Consider the following 18,765-nt stretch of genomic DNA (forward strand, 5'->3'; position numbering starts at 1 on the left):
TAGGTAAGGCAAATTGAAGAAATGATGAAGTAAAAGAGTTGAACAGCAAATTTCAGGGGAAGCTCAAGAAGACAAAGTAAAGTATTATAAGAAAATGGACAAAGACCAGGAGTTAGAAAAACAAAAAAAGGAAGAACATCCTAGCATCTTAAACTGAAAAAACTGAAGAAAAATTCTAATTCTGAATTGCAATACGGAGTCTATGAGCAAAATATTGAATGGTGCATGAAGTTTTAAAAGAATATGTATCAAAATGAATTAGTTAACATTCGACCATTTTCAGAGGTAGCATAAGATCAAGAACCAATGGTACTAAAGGAAGGAGTACAAGCTACAGTAAAGGCATTAGCCAAAAAACAAGGCTCCAGAATACCGACTAAAATGTTCAAACAAACCGACAAAGCACTGGAAGCACTCACTGGTCTACGCCAAGAAATTGAGACGACAGCTACTTACCAAGCTGCTTGAGTGGAAGAGATCCATATTTGTACCCATTCAAAAGAAAGATGGCCTAACAGAAAGCACAAATTACAGAACACTATAATTGATACTACATAAAAGTAAAATTTGAAGATTATCCAGCAAGAGTTGCCAGAAATTCAGGCCGCGATCAGAAGAGGAAGTGGAATAAGGGAAACCATTGCTGATGCCAGATGAATCTTGAAGGAAAGCAGGAAAACAGCATAAAGATTATTTATTTGTGACTATGCCACGGCGATGGACTGTGTGGACCCTAACAAACTATGGGCAGCCTCGAGAAGAACTGAACTTCCAGACCACTTGATTGAGCTCATGCAGAACCTGTGCACTGAGCAAGTGGTAGTTGTGTGAAAACAGGGGAATCCGCAGGTTTCAATTCAGGAAAGGTGTGTGCTAGGGTTGTATGGTCTCATTATATTGACTCCATCTGTGTGTGGAACAACTAATCTGACGAGCTGGACTGGAGGAAGGTTCATTACCACACTTTGATAATGCAGCCGAAAAAACCTCGCTTGTTCCAAGTGAAGAGTACTTGAAGCACTTGCTAGTGGAGATCAAGGATAAACTCTTTGCCATCCAGATGATGTCGACTCCCAGCAGGGTAGAGCTGCCTCGTGAGTTTCTGAAGCTCTTTACAACAGTAGAGGGCCCATTTTTCTCCTTCAGAGACGCTAGTCATTTTTTTTAAAGTCAGTTCAATTTTCATTTTGTGGGCACAGGTGAGGCAAAGCACAGTACTACCAAGGCCGTCATGAATGGGGCCCGCCACGTGTCCAAGGGTCCAACGTTAGGGGTGTATTTGACTCCACAGCCATCCGGGATGAGGCGCTTCTCAGCCACCATGTCCTCAAACTCATCCGCATTCAACTTGGTGAAGCCCACTTCTTGGAGATGTGGATCTTGGTGGTGACCAGGGAAGTTGAACTTGGCCCTGCGTAAGGCCTCAATCACAGGCTCCTTGTTTTGAAGCTGGGTGTGGATGGACGTGATGACTTGGCCAATGTGGGCTCTAGCCACTGTGCCGGTGGTTTGCCCAAAGCACCTCACATCCCAGGTTGGAGTCTGTCAGCCCCAGCACACTACACCATCTGGAGGCGGATGACGTGGACGGGGTGGAGCCACACTTGGATGTGGAAGCTTCTCCCCAAGTACTTTGAGCACACAGGCGGGCCGTCTGCAGGGCTCTGGGAGAGCTGCTCATACCCATCCGACTCCAGGTGGCCAGAGTGGGAAATCACCCACCTTTGCCTTCCCTCAGCAGAGGTCAGATGGGAACCTTGGCAACAGGGACGCCTCCGCAGAAGCGGGACTTTGGGTAGGGCTTGTTCTTACAGTATGGTAACATAGGGCAGTGCAGAGGCCCCTGGCGACACCAGGATTAAGGTGGCAAGCCAAAGGAAAAGGAAAGCTCCCAGGTCTGCGCTCGACTTAGAGTCCGCCCCCATCCCCTTTCTTTAAGTACTCCCATCTTCTTGCAAGTACCACAGTTCTCTAGAGACCGAGGGTAAGGGACGCTCTCTCACTCCCTCGACACGAGGCAGCAGCGCTGTGCGCATGCGCGTGCGTGCCTGGCGTGGCGCGTGCGTGCCTGGCGCATGCGTGCCTGGCGTGGCGCGTGCGTGCCTGGCGCATGCGTGCCTGGCGTGGCGCGTGCGTGCCTGGCGTGGCGTAGCGCGTGCGCAGAGCGCTGGGTGGCTAGCGAACCGGAGCCTCGCGTGTGGCGGGAGAACTCAGCGGGCCTTGCAGTGTGGGTTCCGCAGGCGTGACTGGGGGCTGAGTTTTCCACCCAAGCTGGGCCTTCTCTGTGAGAGAACTACGGTCTGAGGGGTGGAGGGCTGGTCCTCAGGGTGGACTTGGGCAGCGAGGCCTGGATTTCCCAGAGGGCAGGGCCCAGGCCACAGCCCGCCCCCTGGTCACTCCTGGGGCAGAGACTGCTAGGCAGATGGTTTTGAACGTTAAGGATTGCAGCCCAACTTGTAACCACGACACCACCAGAGCCCCTAAGATAGCATCTTTCAATATGGATTACAACTTAATGTAAAGAAAAGAAAAATCCTCACAACGAGACCAATGGTAACATCAGGATGATGAAGTTAGGAAGGATTTTCATGTTGTTTGCATCCACAATCAATGCTCATGGAAGCAGCAGTTCTAAGATCAAACCACATATTGCATTGGGTAAATGTGCTGCAGGAAACTTCTTTAAAGTGTTGAAAATCAAGCAGGTTACTTTTAAGGCTAAGGTGAGCCTGACCCAAGCCATGGCATTTTCAGTTGCCTTAGATGTATGTGAAAGTTGGCTACAGAATAAGAAAGACTGAAGAACAGATGCATTTGAACTATGGTGCTGGCGAATAATATGCAAAGTACCAGGGCCTGCCAAAAAACAAACAAGCAAACCTGTCTTGGAAAAGTACAGCCAGGATGACCTTCAGAATCAAGAATGGTGAGATTTTGTCTCACCTATTTTGAATGTATTATCAGGAGAGACCAGTCTATGCAACAGGACCTCATGCAGAGGGCAGTGAAAAAGAGGGAGACCCTCAAGGAGAAGGATTGAGGTCCTCGGGGTTGGTGCGCTAGAATGGGATCCAGTCCCATTTCTCTCTTTCCTTAGTTTGCCCTCATGTAGGCGAGGAAGGCCTGCCCATCTCCCTAGCATGTAGCATAAGTGTCCTCTGTAGAACATTCTTCTGGGTAGGTGGGCAGCATAGCTCGGATAACTGCAATGTGCCTTATGGAAGCAGAGTGTCAGGACTTTGCTGCCAGGGAGCCGCAAAATGGATTTGAACAGCCAGCCTTTTGGTCAGTAGTTGAGCACTAACCATTTGCATCACCAGGGCACCTGTGGCCAGTAGTTGTCATACTGGACATATGGATATGGATCATTTTTAACCTTATAGAAATTTCTGGAAACACAGGAAATCCAGACAAACCCCCTCAGGGCTAATATTGAGAGTAGCCATACCAGGAGGGGAAGGGGAAGGTGGGGAGAAAGGGGAACCAGTAACAATGATCTGCCTATAACCCCCTCCCAGGGGGGATGGACAACAGAAAAGTGGGTGAAGGGAGACATCTGTCAGTGTGGGACATGAAAATAATAATTTATAAATGATCCAGGGTTCATGGAGGAGAGAGGGAAGGGAAAGTATGAGAAGCTGATACCAAGGGCTCAAGTAGAAAGAAAATGTTTTTAAAATGATGATAACAAATTTACAAATGTGCTTGACACAATGGATGTATGGATTATGATAAGAGTTGTACAAGTCTCCAATAAAGTGATAAAAAAAGTACTAAAAAGAAAAAATTTCTATTGGACATGAGTTCAAATTAAAAAAACCCAAAATTCTAAGGTAGATTTGAACCTGTGCAGCCCATGTATGAAGTATCTAATCCCTTTAATTATATATACATATATACACATGAGGGATACAAAAAAAATCCCAATTTTTTTCAAAGCTATATATTTAAATGTTTTTATAAAACAACCTTATTATCTTCAAAGAACTCTCCATCACACTTAATACATTTGTCAAATCTGTGATTCCATTCTTGGAAACATTTTTCAAACTCATCTGTTTGGATGGCTGACAGCACCTCCCTCATGTTTTATTCATTTCTATGTTGTCAAGTTGCTACCTTTTCAAGTCCCTCTGCATTCGCAGAAACAAAAGTCAGATGAGTGAGGTGTATGGGGGCATGCTGGTGCACTGGGGCTGCATGAGCAGGTGCATTGTCATAGTAGAAAAACCAGGCTCCGTCTGCCATAAATCAGGTCTTTTTTGTCACACACTGTTATGCAATCTTTTCAGAACTTCTAAATAGAAAGCTTGATTAACAGTCTGACCTGGTGGAATGAACTCCAAATGCACGATTAGTCAACATTTTCATTTGTTCAAGAAGTTAATGGATGTCCACAATGAGGTTTGTCATCAATCAACATTTCACCTTTTTTGAAATGAGAAAACCACTTGTACACTTGAGTTTTCCCCATAGTGCTGTCCTTGTAAGCTGTGTTCAACACCACAATAGTTTCTGCGGCATTTTTCCTGAGCAGGAAACAAAATTTCAAAGCCGTATTCTATTCTCTTAAATCGGCCATCACAAAAAATGAGGTTCGAGCGAAACTACTTTTATGAGAAATTCACTGGGACCAGAGAAAAACTTTCCAGGCGATGCCACTGGGTGCACTAACTCAGAGCAAGTTGCTCCATGCTCGCCAACAGGTAAAATGTGTACTACAAAAGCTCTGCCTAGAGGATCTGTTGTCCATTTTGGGGGGTTACCCCATATATATATGGATATACATACATACATACAGTATATACAGAATGTTTTTATTATGGATTATATAAAAAGAAAACATAAGAAATATGTCACTCAACTTCAACAATTCCCAAGCCATCAAAGCCCCATTTTTAACCATCATTATACAGTGAATACAATGTTAAAATTCCCCCTTCTCTTCCTTAACATTACTTCAAAAATTACGTCAATGAAAAGGTGACGTCAATGAAAAGGTGTCCTTTCTGCGGATCGAACATGGGGAGGCAGTGTAACGCATGATTAAGAGAATAGAAAGTGCATAGGAGGCAGCTCAATCTGGATTCAAATGTGGCCCTGTTCCAAAGCTACCGGCTGTTCGATCAGGCTCGTCTTCAGTAAGTCCTCCCAGGAGGACAGACTGACATCCCTCGTGTTGGCTTTGCTCATCGTATGATTTTCTCTCACACATAGCTCTTATTTTTATTTATATTAAACTTACCAGCTTTCTTATTTTAATTCTAATAAACATTGAAAGAACTTTATTTCATGATAATTGTGGAGAGGATAATATTTCCTCATGGTTTTCCTATATCCTACCCTCCAAGGTTATAAAAGTAAAATAAGACTATTATAAAATAAAATAATTATGTAAAATACAACAGAAATATGCAACCTAGGCAAGTTTCATTTGGGCTTCCTATCTCAATTTTCCTACGATAAGTATCTGGTGAATGGTGACATACTTTATATTTTTCCTGATATTTATTTGTGGAAAAATTAATAATGATAATCTAAAGGGAGCTTCAAAAAGCTTCTGGAAAGATGGAAATAAAAGAATGATTTTTTCCATTACTCTTTTGAAGCCCCATATATGGTATAAATATAATTTTAAGAACTTCAAATTTAATCAAATAATCATTACTATTTATTTTGAAGTTAAAAATAAAATGTAAAGTACTTTATTTAATAAATCAAGATCTATAGGTAAAGTACTAGATCAATTATTTTGAGAGGGTAGAAATGTGAGGGGAAAGTAATTATTTTTCTGATTTATCAAAAAGAAAACTCATGCTTTGGAGCTAATTACTAATATGCCAATTCTGATGATGCAGTTGAGGAAAGTTGGACTTAACAACTACTTTCTTACTATTTCCCAGTCTCTTGATTTAACAATTTCTACTCCCAATCTCTCAGCTTCAAATATTTGTGTCATTTAATACTTTATCCAAAAAACTGTAAATTATTCTTATAATCTTAAATAGAAAACCAACCAACCAGTTATCCATGAGTTAAAATCTTTCTTTACACATTTTACTTCAATGTAAAAGAATTGAAATGATGATATGTAAGAACAGTTACAGAATTGGAATGGTTTCTAAATGGAACAAGTCTTTTAGATAAGCTCACAAGTAAGAAAACATTTTCCATCTAAAGAAGTGAAAGGAATTTATATATTTACATTTAGCTCCCCCCGCCCCCACCCCATGGGTGGGTTTTCATTTAAAGGGTCAGGAGAAGAAAAACCTAAAAATTCCTTGGCAAAGTCAACAAATCTAAGTAAATGTGTACCTTTACCTGTTTAAAATGTCAATTTGACCCCATGAGTGGCATGTGGGTTATAATCCTTTCTCCTTTTGGTCCAACCCATAGTCCATGACAGAACCCGACAGGAGAGCTGCTTTGTGCTCCAAAAGGACTAGAGTGACTATATATATATATATGTAATATATATATAACACAGCAACCAGAATACTTTTATTGCTGGGACCCCAAGTGACTGCTATTAAGGGTAGAATTGTTATTTTCTAGGTGAGCATTCTGATCTTAAGGTAGAATGTGAACACCTGACATGATGTGATCTAGTTTTTCTAAGGAGAAATCACAGTACTTCAAAGGCAATTTCATCACTGCGATTTTCTTTTCATTTACACCTGGAACAAATACAGAGCAGTGTATATTTGCAGTGGCCTTGCTATTCATAAAAAGATCTGTAGATGGCTTACCTGACATCTTTCTCAAGCTGTGCGATGCATTCCTTTAGTGAATCAATCTTGGAATCTCTCTGGCGCACAGATTCAATAAGATACCTGTACGGTTGCTGTGTTTGGTTTAGCAGTGAATTGGCCCTGTCAAGCTAAAGAAAAACACTTTATTAAAATTTAGAAAAATTTCCAACAAACTAAAATTACTCCGAATGCTGCAGGGCTCTGAAAATATTTTTCTTGTGTAATTTTGGAGGATTAAAAGATTGTCAATAATATTGCTAATAATAAAAACGATGTGAGCAGTAAAGCAGGTTTTAAATATTATATTAACAGTTAAACACTTTTGGAGATGAGGTCCCTGCTATTTTCTTGTCATTTGCTGGTCCAACAAATGAAGGAGCATAACACTGCTTTCTCTCTTTCTTTGGCAGTTGAGGCAGGGGAGGACCCTGGAGTATAGCCACTCCAGGGCCCCTATAAAAGTAAATTCTTTTAAAAAGAATTCACTAGTGAAAAGTGAAAATCATTTTTTTAAGCTTGACTTGTAGTTAAAACATTAAGAAAAAATTTATCAACTTGCCTCTCCCATCACTGATTTGAATATACCCACTCAACCTTAGTATTTTTATTTATTTCTTCCCTGAAACAGATATGGTGGGGTGGTTACGCATTGGGCTGCTAACTGCAAGGTCTGTAGTTCAAAACCACCAGCTGCTCCTTGGGAGAAAGAGGGAGTTATCCTGCCATGATTTACATTTTCTTTAGCCTGTCCCCCCCCCCCGATTTACATTTTCTTTTTTTTTTTTTAACAATTTATTAGGGGCTCATACAACTCTTATCACAGTCCATACATATACATACATCAATTGTATAAAGCACATCTGTACATTCTTTGCCCTAATCATTTTTTTCTCCTCTTTTCTTTTTTTACATTTTATTAGGGACTCATACAACTCTTATCACAATCCATATATATACATACATCAATTGTATAAAGCACATCCATACATTCCCTGCCCCAATCATTCTCAAAGCATTTGCTCTCCACTTAAGCCCTTTGCATCAGGTCCTCTTTTTTTCCCCCCCTCCCTCCCCTCTCCCCCCTCCCTCATATGCCCTTGGTAATTTATACATCGTTATTTTGTCATATCTTGCCCTATCCGGAGTCTCCCCTCCCCCCCCGATTTACATTTTCATAAAGCAATTTGACCTTGTTCTATAGGTTTGCTCATCAAGAGTCGGTTGGTGTTGACTTGATTGACAGTGAGATTTTTCTTTGTTGTTTTTTTTAAGTACATATAAAATATATGTCATTAGAGGACGAAACGAACCACTAGTGTATCATGCGCTCTGGAACAACAGCTAATAAAGCTGAATATGCAAAACGAGACAACTGTAGCAACACTGCTGGCTATCCACAACAAAGGCGAGGGTTTGGAGGCTCAGGAGTCGGTCGGTATTCTCTCCAGAGAACAACAGTATCATAAAGTTTCCAATATTTCAATGACTTTTGGATACGCTTTGACAATAAATTTCTACTCTTTAAAATATATTATTATTTTTTCTCTTTTCTCCAAAATTGCTAACAAATGTAACTGACACTACTGATTTGCTGTTTTTCTGGGAATTGAAATAATATATACTTAAGTAAATTATACATTTATGAGTTCTATGTACCTCTACAAAATAATGACCCAAACTTATTTATTTTAGCACTGAAAGGTTTTTGTTTTTCACTCATTTTAGTAAAATAATTAAGGAAAAATTCAATTAAATACGAATAATTTTACAATCATTTGACATGCAAAAATATCAAAATATTACTGAAGTTGAATTGTTGAAATTTGTATTCAGAATTTTCTGTTAAGAAAGGAAGTCAATGTATAAGATCAAAAAGTATAATAGTGTAAGTATCTCAGAACATCTTTTTTTTAAAAATTTTAACAATTTATTAGGGGCTCATACAATTCTTATCACAGTTCATACATATACATACATCAATTGTATAAAGCACATCTGTACAGTCTATGCCCTAATCATTTTTTCTCCTCTTTTCTTTTTTTACATTTTATTAGGGACCTCAGAACATCTTTTGCCAAAATCATAGCTCATCAGTACTTGTCCTTATTTTGCACAATTCTAGCAAGAATTTCCCTGAAAGAGTTTAAGTGAATAATACCAATCCCCACAGTGTGATGTAATGTCAGTTACCAGACTACAGTGCAACCGCACAGCAAACGGACTTCAGCACCAGCTCTGCAGCTCCGTCGGGGAGACACATGATGATCAGTGACGAGTCGCATTTCTTTCCAGGGCTGTTGAGGATTAATTACTGCACATCTGTTATTTACTTCACAGACACGCAGTCAAATAGTTGGTTGTGTTACTTCCTTGGCAACCTGACAAACCCAGGCGACATTTTCTAAAAACGGGTAATTAAAAGGAGCAATTGGCCAACAACAATGAACTACAGCACAGAATCCAAAAGGGACAATGGTGGTGATGGGATTTGCCCAGAAAGTAGGCAGCTGACTGTGAGAACTTATCGATATGAATGTGGAACAGGAGGAGGGGCTCCCTGAGGAAGCACCTGACAAACAACTGACACGCCAGAACCTCTCGGAGGTGTCCATCACGTTAACAGTGAAAAGGACCAGACGGAAGTTGATTCACACTTTGAGAAGAGTGCAACACTTCTCCTGCACGTAAAGGATGTTCACACAGAAGTGATCTTACCTGGCAAGAGTAAGGCAAGTAATAGGCAATGGACCATGGAGGAGATTTTATGAAAAAATAAATCACTTTAACTGCTTAATGCTTTAAGTCAGTGTAATAAATTTTAAACTTCTTTGGCTATGTAGACCATTCATATTTAGAGATTAATATAGTCGGTTTGATATTTACTATTTTTAATTTGTTTCTTGGAGTTCTAAACATAAGCTTGCTGGTGGCTCAACCCACCAGCTGCACCAGGATGTCTGCTTCAATAAGGACTTAGAGCCTCGGAAAACCCCACGTAGGGCCGGTATGAATCGGAATTGACTTGATGGAAATGGGCTTGGTTTCTTTGGTTTATATTTGTAACTGCTCTCTACTTATCCCCTTTGTTCTGTGTTTATTCCACTTTCCTGCAATTTTGAATTTTATGTATACAGAATGACATTTCTATCTTACTTTTTGTCTTTTCCAATTTTAATTGAAAATTTTATAGGATTCCATTTTCTCTACTTTCGGTATATCATTTATACTTAGTTTTAAAAATACATTTTTTTCAGTAGGTCTTCTAAAGTTTGCAATATATATGCCTAAGAGTATCTTGAAATAACATTATACTGCTCTTTGGACAACATGTCTATTTTGTAACAGAATATCATCAATTCTTCCCTCCCATTTCTTTGTTTTTAATTAGTTGGGTTTCTTCCCTCCCATTTCTTTTTTTTTTAATTAGTTGGGTTTTAACACATATAACATCATTTCCTATTTCAATCGCGTCAAGTAGAATTGCACAATTGCTACCACAATCAATTTCCAAACATTATTTTTCTACATGCGCTCCTTGACATCGTCTCCCTTTTACACCCCCCACCACTGTACCCCGACTCTCCCCAAACTCCTTTTTGTACTTGCTTATTGTATTTATTTTCCCTGTACGCAAAATGGAAAAGCATGTAATACAGCTTCAAGAGGGTGACCTCCATTGACACAATGCGTATGAGACACACTCTACTATAAACGAGCAAAAACCAAACCGAATGATACAAACTTAAAATAGCCATTTCTAATATTACTGGTCAGTAGCATCGTCAAGTAAGCATAGGGCGGCTAACTACCAACTCAGCGGTTCACGCCCTCCAGCTTCTCTGTGGGGAAACGATGAGGCTGTCTGATCATGTAAAAATGCACAGCCTCGGAATCCCTCTATAGGTCCACTGGGAGTTGGAAATGACTTGTTGGAAGGTTTTTTATAAGATAAACATTGAATAGATTGTTGCTATCTGTTAGAATAAGAACAATTTTTATTTTACCTTCATTAATTTTCTAAAATGTTCTTCCTTTTCTTATGAGATCTGAATTTTTGGACTACACTATTTTCCTTGTCTCTGAAGGTCTTTTATCATTTCTTGAAAGGTAGGTCAGACTAACCAAGCCTTTGCCATCAAGTTGTCGTGACTCCCAGGAAGCCTTCAGGGAACAGACTGGCCCACAGGATTCCCAAGGCTGCAATCTCTAGAGACCAGACTGCCACATCTTTCACCCTAGGAATAGCGATTCCGTTTGACCAGTAGCCACACAATTAACCACTGTATCACTAGGGCTCTCGGGGCAGGTTTAATGTCAATAAATTAACTCAATTTTGAGTATTTTTATTTATTTATTATTTTTTAAATTATTCACCTCTGACGGCTAATTTTGCTAGATGCAGAATTCTAGGCTGGTGACTTTTCCCCTTTCAACACTTAATTCAGCCTTTCCCAACGTGGGTATAATTGTCCCGGGGGGCTGCTGAAATGAACCAGAGGGGCTACAAAATCAGTTAACTATACTTTATCCTGGATTATGGGTTATAGTATGAACATTTTTAATTGCCAGTAGTAGGGTGGGGGAGCAATGAGTCATTTTTTTTCCTAAAAAGGGGGTTGTAGGCCAAATAAATTCAGGAACCTATGCTTTAAATGCTTCACTCTTTTCTCCCTGTTTGCATGTCTTGTGAAGAGAAGTTTGGGATAATGCTTTTCCTCATTCCTCTGAGTATGGTGTAGGTCTATGTATATATTTTTTGGTATTTTGGTATTTATCCTACTTGGTATTCCCTGAGGTCTCTGGTGCTTATTATGAATTTAGGCAATTCCTCAGCCGTTATTACTTGAAAAGTTTCTTCTTTGTGTATTCCCATTATGAATGTCATTTATTTGCAATAGTTTTGTCGTTCTTGTATATTATGTCCTTTGGGTTTTTTGTTTCCCTGTTTCCATCCTTTTTTCTCTCTTTGCTTTTCAGTTTGGGAAGCTTCTACTGATCTGTCTTCCAGTTCACTAACTCTTTCCTTTGGGGTGGCTGGTCTACTGATGAGCTCATCAGAAATCTTCTCCATGTTCCTGGAGGGAGGGATATGCGAGGGCTTTCCAAGGAAATCGTTTCCTCAGTTTACGAGTCAGGAGGCTGAACTCAGGGCTCTGGCTCTAGGAGAAGACTCTATCCGAACCAAAGAGATTCTTCATGTCTCTTACAGGTTGATTTTGCATTTTCTTTTGAGTCTTTAATTCTATCTCTCAGCTTATATTACTTATCTGTTCTGGTATGTTGTTTCCCCCCCCCCCCCCTGCCCCCCAGCACTCTCAGCACGTTAACCTTAGTTATTCTAAAGCCTCTAAAGTTTCTGCCACATCTGAGTCTTGTTCCAATGCTTGCTTTATCTCTCAAAGTTAAAAAAAATTTTTTAATCCTTTTTAACATGCCTTGTACTTTTTTGTTGAGAGTCAGACAGGATGTGCTGGATGAAAGGAATTGCCATGAGGGGGCTGGGATTTTTCTTATTTTTTTTTAAATTGAATTTTCTCATGGCATTTTTGAAGGCCCTTCATATTAGGTTTCATGTTTATCTGGCTAGAAGATAAGTTGTGTTTACTGTTTGCAGTGGCTGTGGCAGGCTAGCAGTTTGAGTGTCCCTGTTTTTGTCTTCTCTTCAGTCTTTGGATAGTCGTAGTAGACAATCCCTCTTCACGAGGCTCTGAGCCTGGCTCTGCTTTCAGCTGTAACATCCTCTTGTGATTCAGGAGCCTGATTAATGTGGTGGGGTAAGGGGTGGAGAAAGAGAACACATCTGTCATCTTATGATTAGGTCTCAGTACTTAGTGAGTCTCTTCCACCAGGCTGTGATTTCTCCAAGGGCTTCTAAGTTTCCTTTCTTTCGCTTCCCTCCTGCCTGCACAGGAAGGTTTTCTCTTTCCCTTCCCACATGTCAGAGGCCAGAGGGCCGTACACTGGGAATTTCCCTTGGACTACTAAGCACAGGCCAGCGGTTCTGAACTACCAGATGCTCCACAGGAGAAAGAGAAGACTTTCTAGTCCTGTTCGGGCTGACAGTCTCTGAAACCCACCAGGGCAGTTCTACTCTGTCCTCTAGAGTCTCCACGAGTCACACTCGATGGGAGAGCAGTGCGTTTGCACTTTTCTTAAGAAGGATAGAATGCTCCTGTGGAGCAGAAGGGCAAAAGCATGCTTGATTTTGATTTTCAGTACGAATACAGACCGTGAAAGCCGGGCCTCATGATCCTTCTGACCTTTTGGGTTTTAAGCAGGAGGTGTCAGAAAAGTTACCACAGGGATAACTGGCTTGTGGTGTTTTTTCTTTTCTTTTTCTTTTTAAAAAAAGAAGGATAAAATAATAATAATTTATAAATTATCAAGGGTTCAGGGGGAGGAGGAAGAAGGGAGGGAGGGGGAAAATGAGGAGCTGATACCAAGGGCTCAAGTAGAAAGCAAATGTTTTGAGAATGAGGATGGCAACATATGTACAAATGTGCTTGACAAAATCGATGCATGTATGGATTGTGATAAGAGTTGTACGAGCCCCTAATAAAATGATTTTTTTTTAAAAAGAAGAAGGATAAAATGTTCTTGGTATACCGCCGACCCAAATATTAGCCAAGGCACCTAATTTTATCACAAAAACTGCATAAAAATATGCTGGAAAACTCGGCTTACACATGAGTATATACGGTCATTCAAAATGGATGCTTGTCCCCTTTGCTTTCCAGAAACGTGGTGATTTTTCTCCAGTCTCCGCCCTGAGGCAGGGCCCTCTGGAGGGTTCCGCTCTCCAGTTACTCCACACGGAGCTCCCAGGAACTCAGTCATGACAGCGTAACCGTCCTCCGCGCAATGGCTCCAGGGCCTTCTGTTGGGCAGCTGTGATTCTCACCATCGCCTTTTCCTCAGCGCAGTGGCTTGCTCCGTGACTCCAAGTCTGACGGATCTGAACTGTCGATTCTCAGTTTGCTTTTTTCTTTCTTCTCTGTATAATTTGATTTTGATACTGTTGTTGAGAATATACCAAGTCAAACCTAGACCAATTCAACAATTTCTACTTGTACCACTTAAGAACCCTGGTACCGTCTTCAAATTGTATAAAGAGTCTTATTCTCCCCTTTTTTGGGGGTGGGGGTTATTCCTCCATCATTAACATAAATTCACCACTGGTTAACTTTTGTTGTTGTGAGAGTGAAATTGAACCAAGCCAAACTCACTGGCATGGATTTGATGCCAGCTCATGGCAACCCTATAGGGAAAATAGGATGGTGTAGAACTGGCCTTGTGAGCTTCTGAGACGGTAACTCTTTATAGGGGTGGAACTGTCTCTTACAGAGTGGCTGGCTGTTCCAAACTGGTGACTTTGTAGTTATCAGCCCAACACCCACCAATATGTCACCAGGGCTCAAGAGAGATGAATTCTACGCTCTATATGTTGATCCCTACTTACTTTAAAATGTTGATTTCCCTATACACCTATACATTCATAAGTGAGAGTGAGGTTTTAGTGTTCTGGAAAATTTTTTAAAGCTTTGAAAGCATCAAATTTCCCCCCTCGGACATTAAGAGCCGTTTGCCAGGTCTCAGAGCTAACATGGTCATTCTTAGGCACTCAGATCTATTTCCGACCACAGCCACACAGCCGGCGAGAAGAGCAGCCCCACGAGTAGGCTGCAACCTTCCCCAGGGCTTTGGGCCGCTGACAGAGTTGACTGGACAGAGGATGAGCAACTAGCAACCTTAGGGAAGCCAGTACAGATCTGCTGGCAACCTAATCCAGCCAAATCCAAAGTCATGATTTGGTGTGATCAGATTCATTCTTTTGGTGATTTGAGGTAAAAACCAGGGTTAAAATAAGGAGTTGTGAACAACGGTAGGTGGAAAAAAGTAAGTAAAAAAAGAAAGTATGTTATATAATTTTCATATAACGAATTGTGTTGTCTCTCTTATCTCTCTCACATACAAACATACAAAGAAAGTCTACTCTTATTTCACTATTAATTGATTTCTCTTTAAGGCATTTTGGAGCATGGGAACAGAGTAGGTTGGTAAGAGAGGGAAGCTTTGGAAAGAAGATATGCCTCTATCTCTAAAGACTGTACAAAAATACAATACAATAACTTCAAAAAGTTCATGGGAAAATTCCATTATCTTTCAATTGCATTTTTCCACAAACGTTTTGAAGCCCCTGTGTATACAGGCAGATGTGTCATTTTGGAAATTATGGGTGTTCCTGCTCTCTGGAAGCTGCTTTGTGAAGCAGAAGGCCAGGTCATTTGCGCAGGTATTGATGTGAAGAAAATATCTGCAATACCTTCTATGAAAAATGAGAAAGAAGGCTCAAAAACAAAAAATCTATGAAGCTACGCTGAGCGAACAATGGAAACTAGGAAGCAGGAATCCAAGCTGCTGCTGCTGCTGCTGCGGCATACGGTTTGGCGATTTCATGAGTCTAAGAAGCAAAGGAGCAGAGGACAGTGGGGCGGGTAGTAGAAGGCAGGTGGGAGAAAGCAACAAAGGCAGTGGTGGGAATGTGGTTCCGATCATGGATTCCAGGCCAGGCAAATGAGGGAAGAGAGGGAAGCCAGGGGCCAGCTGTGAGAGAGCTGTCTTTGCTGTCAGAGTTCCAGTCCAGGAAAACCTTCCTCCAAAAAAATAAGGGGGGTGGTGGTGGTGGTTATGAACAGTGAAAGAACAGCCGCCTTCCCCTTTGGGCCACAGAACTTATTGTGAAACCTGAGCCACAAAGAAAAGTAAAGACCATGCATATTTTCTATAGTTTGGATTTTAGTGTCTTTTTACTTTGTGATGGTAAAATTGTAGAAAATCTATTAAAGTCGCTGGAATCTTATTACTCTGTTAAGTTACTTTCTGAACATTCAAATATGCAGCTGGACGAAACTAAAATGAAGTCCCACTGACCTGTATAACCAGTTTCGCTAGTCAATTAACTCCAACAATTGCCTATGACCCTAACTGAATCAACTGAACTGACAACTCGCTCTGTGTTTCAAAGTGCACAAAACATCCGTGCGCGCGCAGGCACGCGCGGGTTGCTGTGGGGGTGAAGGTGGCAGAGAAGGAGAAAGAAGATTTACAAACTGCAGGTAACAGTGGTAGAGGGTGAGCTATGTTGGAAAAAAAGTGTCATCTTATTTCAACAGTATGCAAAAGATCTTATAAAAGCAATCATTCGTCTTAATTATTTTAGTTCACTTTCATGACAGCAATTACATATCTTTAGCTTCAATATTGTAAATAAAACTAAGGGTTATAAACCTTACTTGCAAAGCTATCTTGAATGTATACCTGATAACTTTCTTCCTTAAATCATAAAAACTCCTACACTACTGTAGTTTTAAAGACATATTTCTTCATAAATGTGTCTGAAGGCTTCTAAATCCCCCAAATTTATTTTTATTCCTTTGTAAAAAGTAACACTAATGATCTCTTCTTGAGGTTATGGTAATTTAACAAAATTTAATCCTTTCAATATGGTTTTTTAAAGTCTTCCCTTAACTACTGTAATTAATACTCAAAAAGTTTCACAATCACTCACTTTGCCTGTTTGTAATCTTTTCCTTTTAGGAAAGTCTTAGTAATTACTAAGAAATTACATACGTAATAAATGACTCAGGGTTAAATACATCATACAACATTTTATAGAATTGCTATTCCTCCTTTGTTTCTTTCTTTTTAAATCATTTTTATTGGAGGCTTGTGTGATTCTTATCACAATTCATATATCCATCCATTGTGTCAAGCACATCTGTACATTTGTTGCCATCATCATTCTCAGCTCCTTTGTTCCAATAAACTGTACATGACTCATAAAAAGCAATATCTGATAAAATATAACAATATATTTGATATAAATATTAATTAGCTTTTCCTGGAATAATAATCTAAAATTAACCCATGAAGCACATTTTAAAAATTCATGGAAAAAAATCACTCTTCATTCTCTGAGAGTACAGAAAGGGGCAGGGGAAGGGGAATTGATAGAGAGGAGGGAACAAATATCACACTGGCAGGTGAATGGATACATTGGATGGTGTAAGGTTGGAGGGTGGGGAAGGACTAACAATAATAACACTATTTAATATAGTAACAAGGGTTCGTAGGAAGTAGGGGAGGACAGGGCTAAAGGAGGGCTGATACCAAAGAATGTAAGAAAGAAAATGTTTTGAAAATGATGGTGGCAACAATTGTACAATCATGCTTGATCTAATTGAACTAGAGCTCCCAATAAAATGGAAGAAAAATTATTTTATGAATTTTTACTTTTGCCATGAATTCTTTGAAGCCCTTTCATATTTTTTCGTAAGCTTTAATTTTAAAAGTATGCAAAGGTATCATTTTATTACATGCGTTTGAACAAGGAAAACATATTTTCCTGGGGAGTTTCTTTTCATTGCCACTCCTAGAAATGGACATCTTTTTGCCAAGGATATAAATCCATTAGGTTGAATAAAAATTATAACTGAGTTTAGTTACTTTCTATGTATAAAACTTCTACAAGAGATCCTTTCTAATAGCATTGATATGTTGTGCTGGACACAAGCCCTTGACTAATCTTAATGATCATGCCACAGAATGTCAAATTCTACTTGTGATCTAATAGTGGATATTTTGGGTACTTCTTTGTATTCTCAAATGTAGCCAATTATTGGGGTGCTGGTTAATGGGAGGCGTCAACTTAGGCTGCCATGCAGACCCGCAGCATCCCCTCCCATCTTGCGCAGTTTAACGAGGTTCCTGGGTTGCACAGGGGCCTGAATTCAGGGAATAAAGTAATGTAGGTACATGCATTCTCTCCTGATCCTACATTCACCCTGTCACCCTCTGTCTTCTCCCTTAATCTTGGGGGATAACAAGCTTTCAATCAGAAGGCAGATTTTGGATATGTCAGCTCACACAACCATATGAAGACAGCAGCCTGTCCTCTGACCCCACCGGAAGTCACTGTGAATCAGCATGGACTCAGAAGAGAACAAAGCCAAAGACAATCAAGGTAATTGGGAAAACTTAAAAAGACAATTTGGGGCCAAACCCAGTCCTACCGAATCATACGTTCTCAGAGTTAGACCTCAGAATCTACACTTATAAAGCTCCCCAAGATGAACCTGCAAAGCCCAGAGCCCTAGTGACTTTCCCTCTGCTGCAGGCCATTCCCTGTAGCCATGCAGCATGTTTAGCTGTGCTAATTATACACCGTCGCGCTCCAGGGCAGCGGGTCACCATCCCTGTTAAAGCCAGCTCTTCCTCTTGTGTTCCAACAGTGCTCAGTGCAATAGCTGGAGTTAGGCCCCTCACAAATCTTAACCTCTGGGCCCTGGGGATAACCCCATTTGCGCATGGGTTGTCTTTGTTATGCGAATGAGGCAGGATTGGTGTAGGGTGCATTTGAGTAATCTCTTTGGGGATTAGAGAGATGAAACAAGTGAGCAGAGAAGAGAGATGAGTTGAGAGATTCTCAGTGTGACTCAGAGAATATGGAAAATATCATCGTTGCATGTGAAGATCTTTGAGAAAATAAGCATGAAATGAAGGCTGAAGTCACAGTAGTAGATAGGAATGGAGAGCATTATGCTTTCAGAGTGTAGGCCTGCATTGTTTGTATTCTGTGTTACAGGAGACATTAAATGGAGATTTCCAGTTCACATGAAAGATCTATGCAATCCAAACCGCTAAGGGTGAAAAACCAGAAGCCCTCCAAACTCACTGCCCTGGAGTCACTTTCGATTACACAGACCCTCCAGGGCAGAATAGAACTGTCTAAGGTTTCCGAGACCGTCAATCTTCATGGTGGCAGAAAGCGGCACCTTTCTTCTCTGCGGCAGCGGGAGAGTTTGAACCCCCGACCTGTGACTGGTAGCCCAACGCCAGCCCACTCCACGACGGGAGCTCTAAAACCTGTCAGGGTAGTGCCTGGGACCAGCATTTTAGATAAGAGTCCCCCAGGTGATCCTGGTACTAGGATTTGAAAGTCATTGTTAAGCTC

The 18,765-nt window shown here is 40.6% G+C and overlaps 1 protein-coding gene and 1 pseudogene across 1 annotated transcript in view; both read right to left on the reverse strand.

Annotated features, from left to right (window-relative positions):
- PIBF1 (progesterone immunomodulatory binding factor 1) overlaps positions 1-18,765 on the reverse strand; it is a 271,604-nt gene that overhangs the window by 63,575 nt on the left and 189,264 nt on the right. The window contains exon 15 of the mRNA XM_075562981.1: positions 6,750-6,880. Coding sequence (XP_075419096.1) covers positions 6,750-6,880 — 131 coding nt within the window. The remainder of the gene's footprint in view (positions 1-6,749; positions 6,881-18,765) is intronic.
- Positions 1,183-1,825, reverse strand: LOC142461540 (large ribosomal subunit protein uL16-like; annotated as a pseudogene).

This window comes from Tenrec ecaudatus, chromosome 11 (genome assembly GCF_050624435.1).
Source record: "Tenrec ecaudatus isolate mTenEca1 chromosome 11, mTenEca1.hap1, whole genome shotgun sequence".
In the NCBI taxonomy this organism is placed as follows: domain Eukaryota; kingdom Metazoa; phylum Chordata; class Mammalia; order Afrosoricida; family Tenrecidae; genus Tenrec; species Tenrec ecaudatus.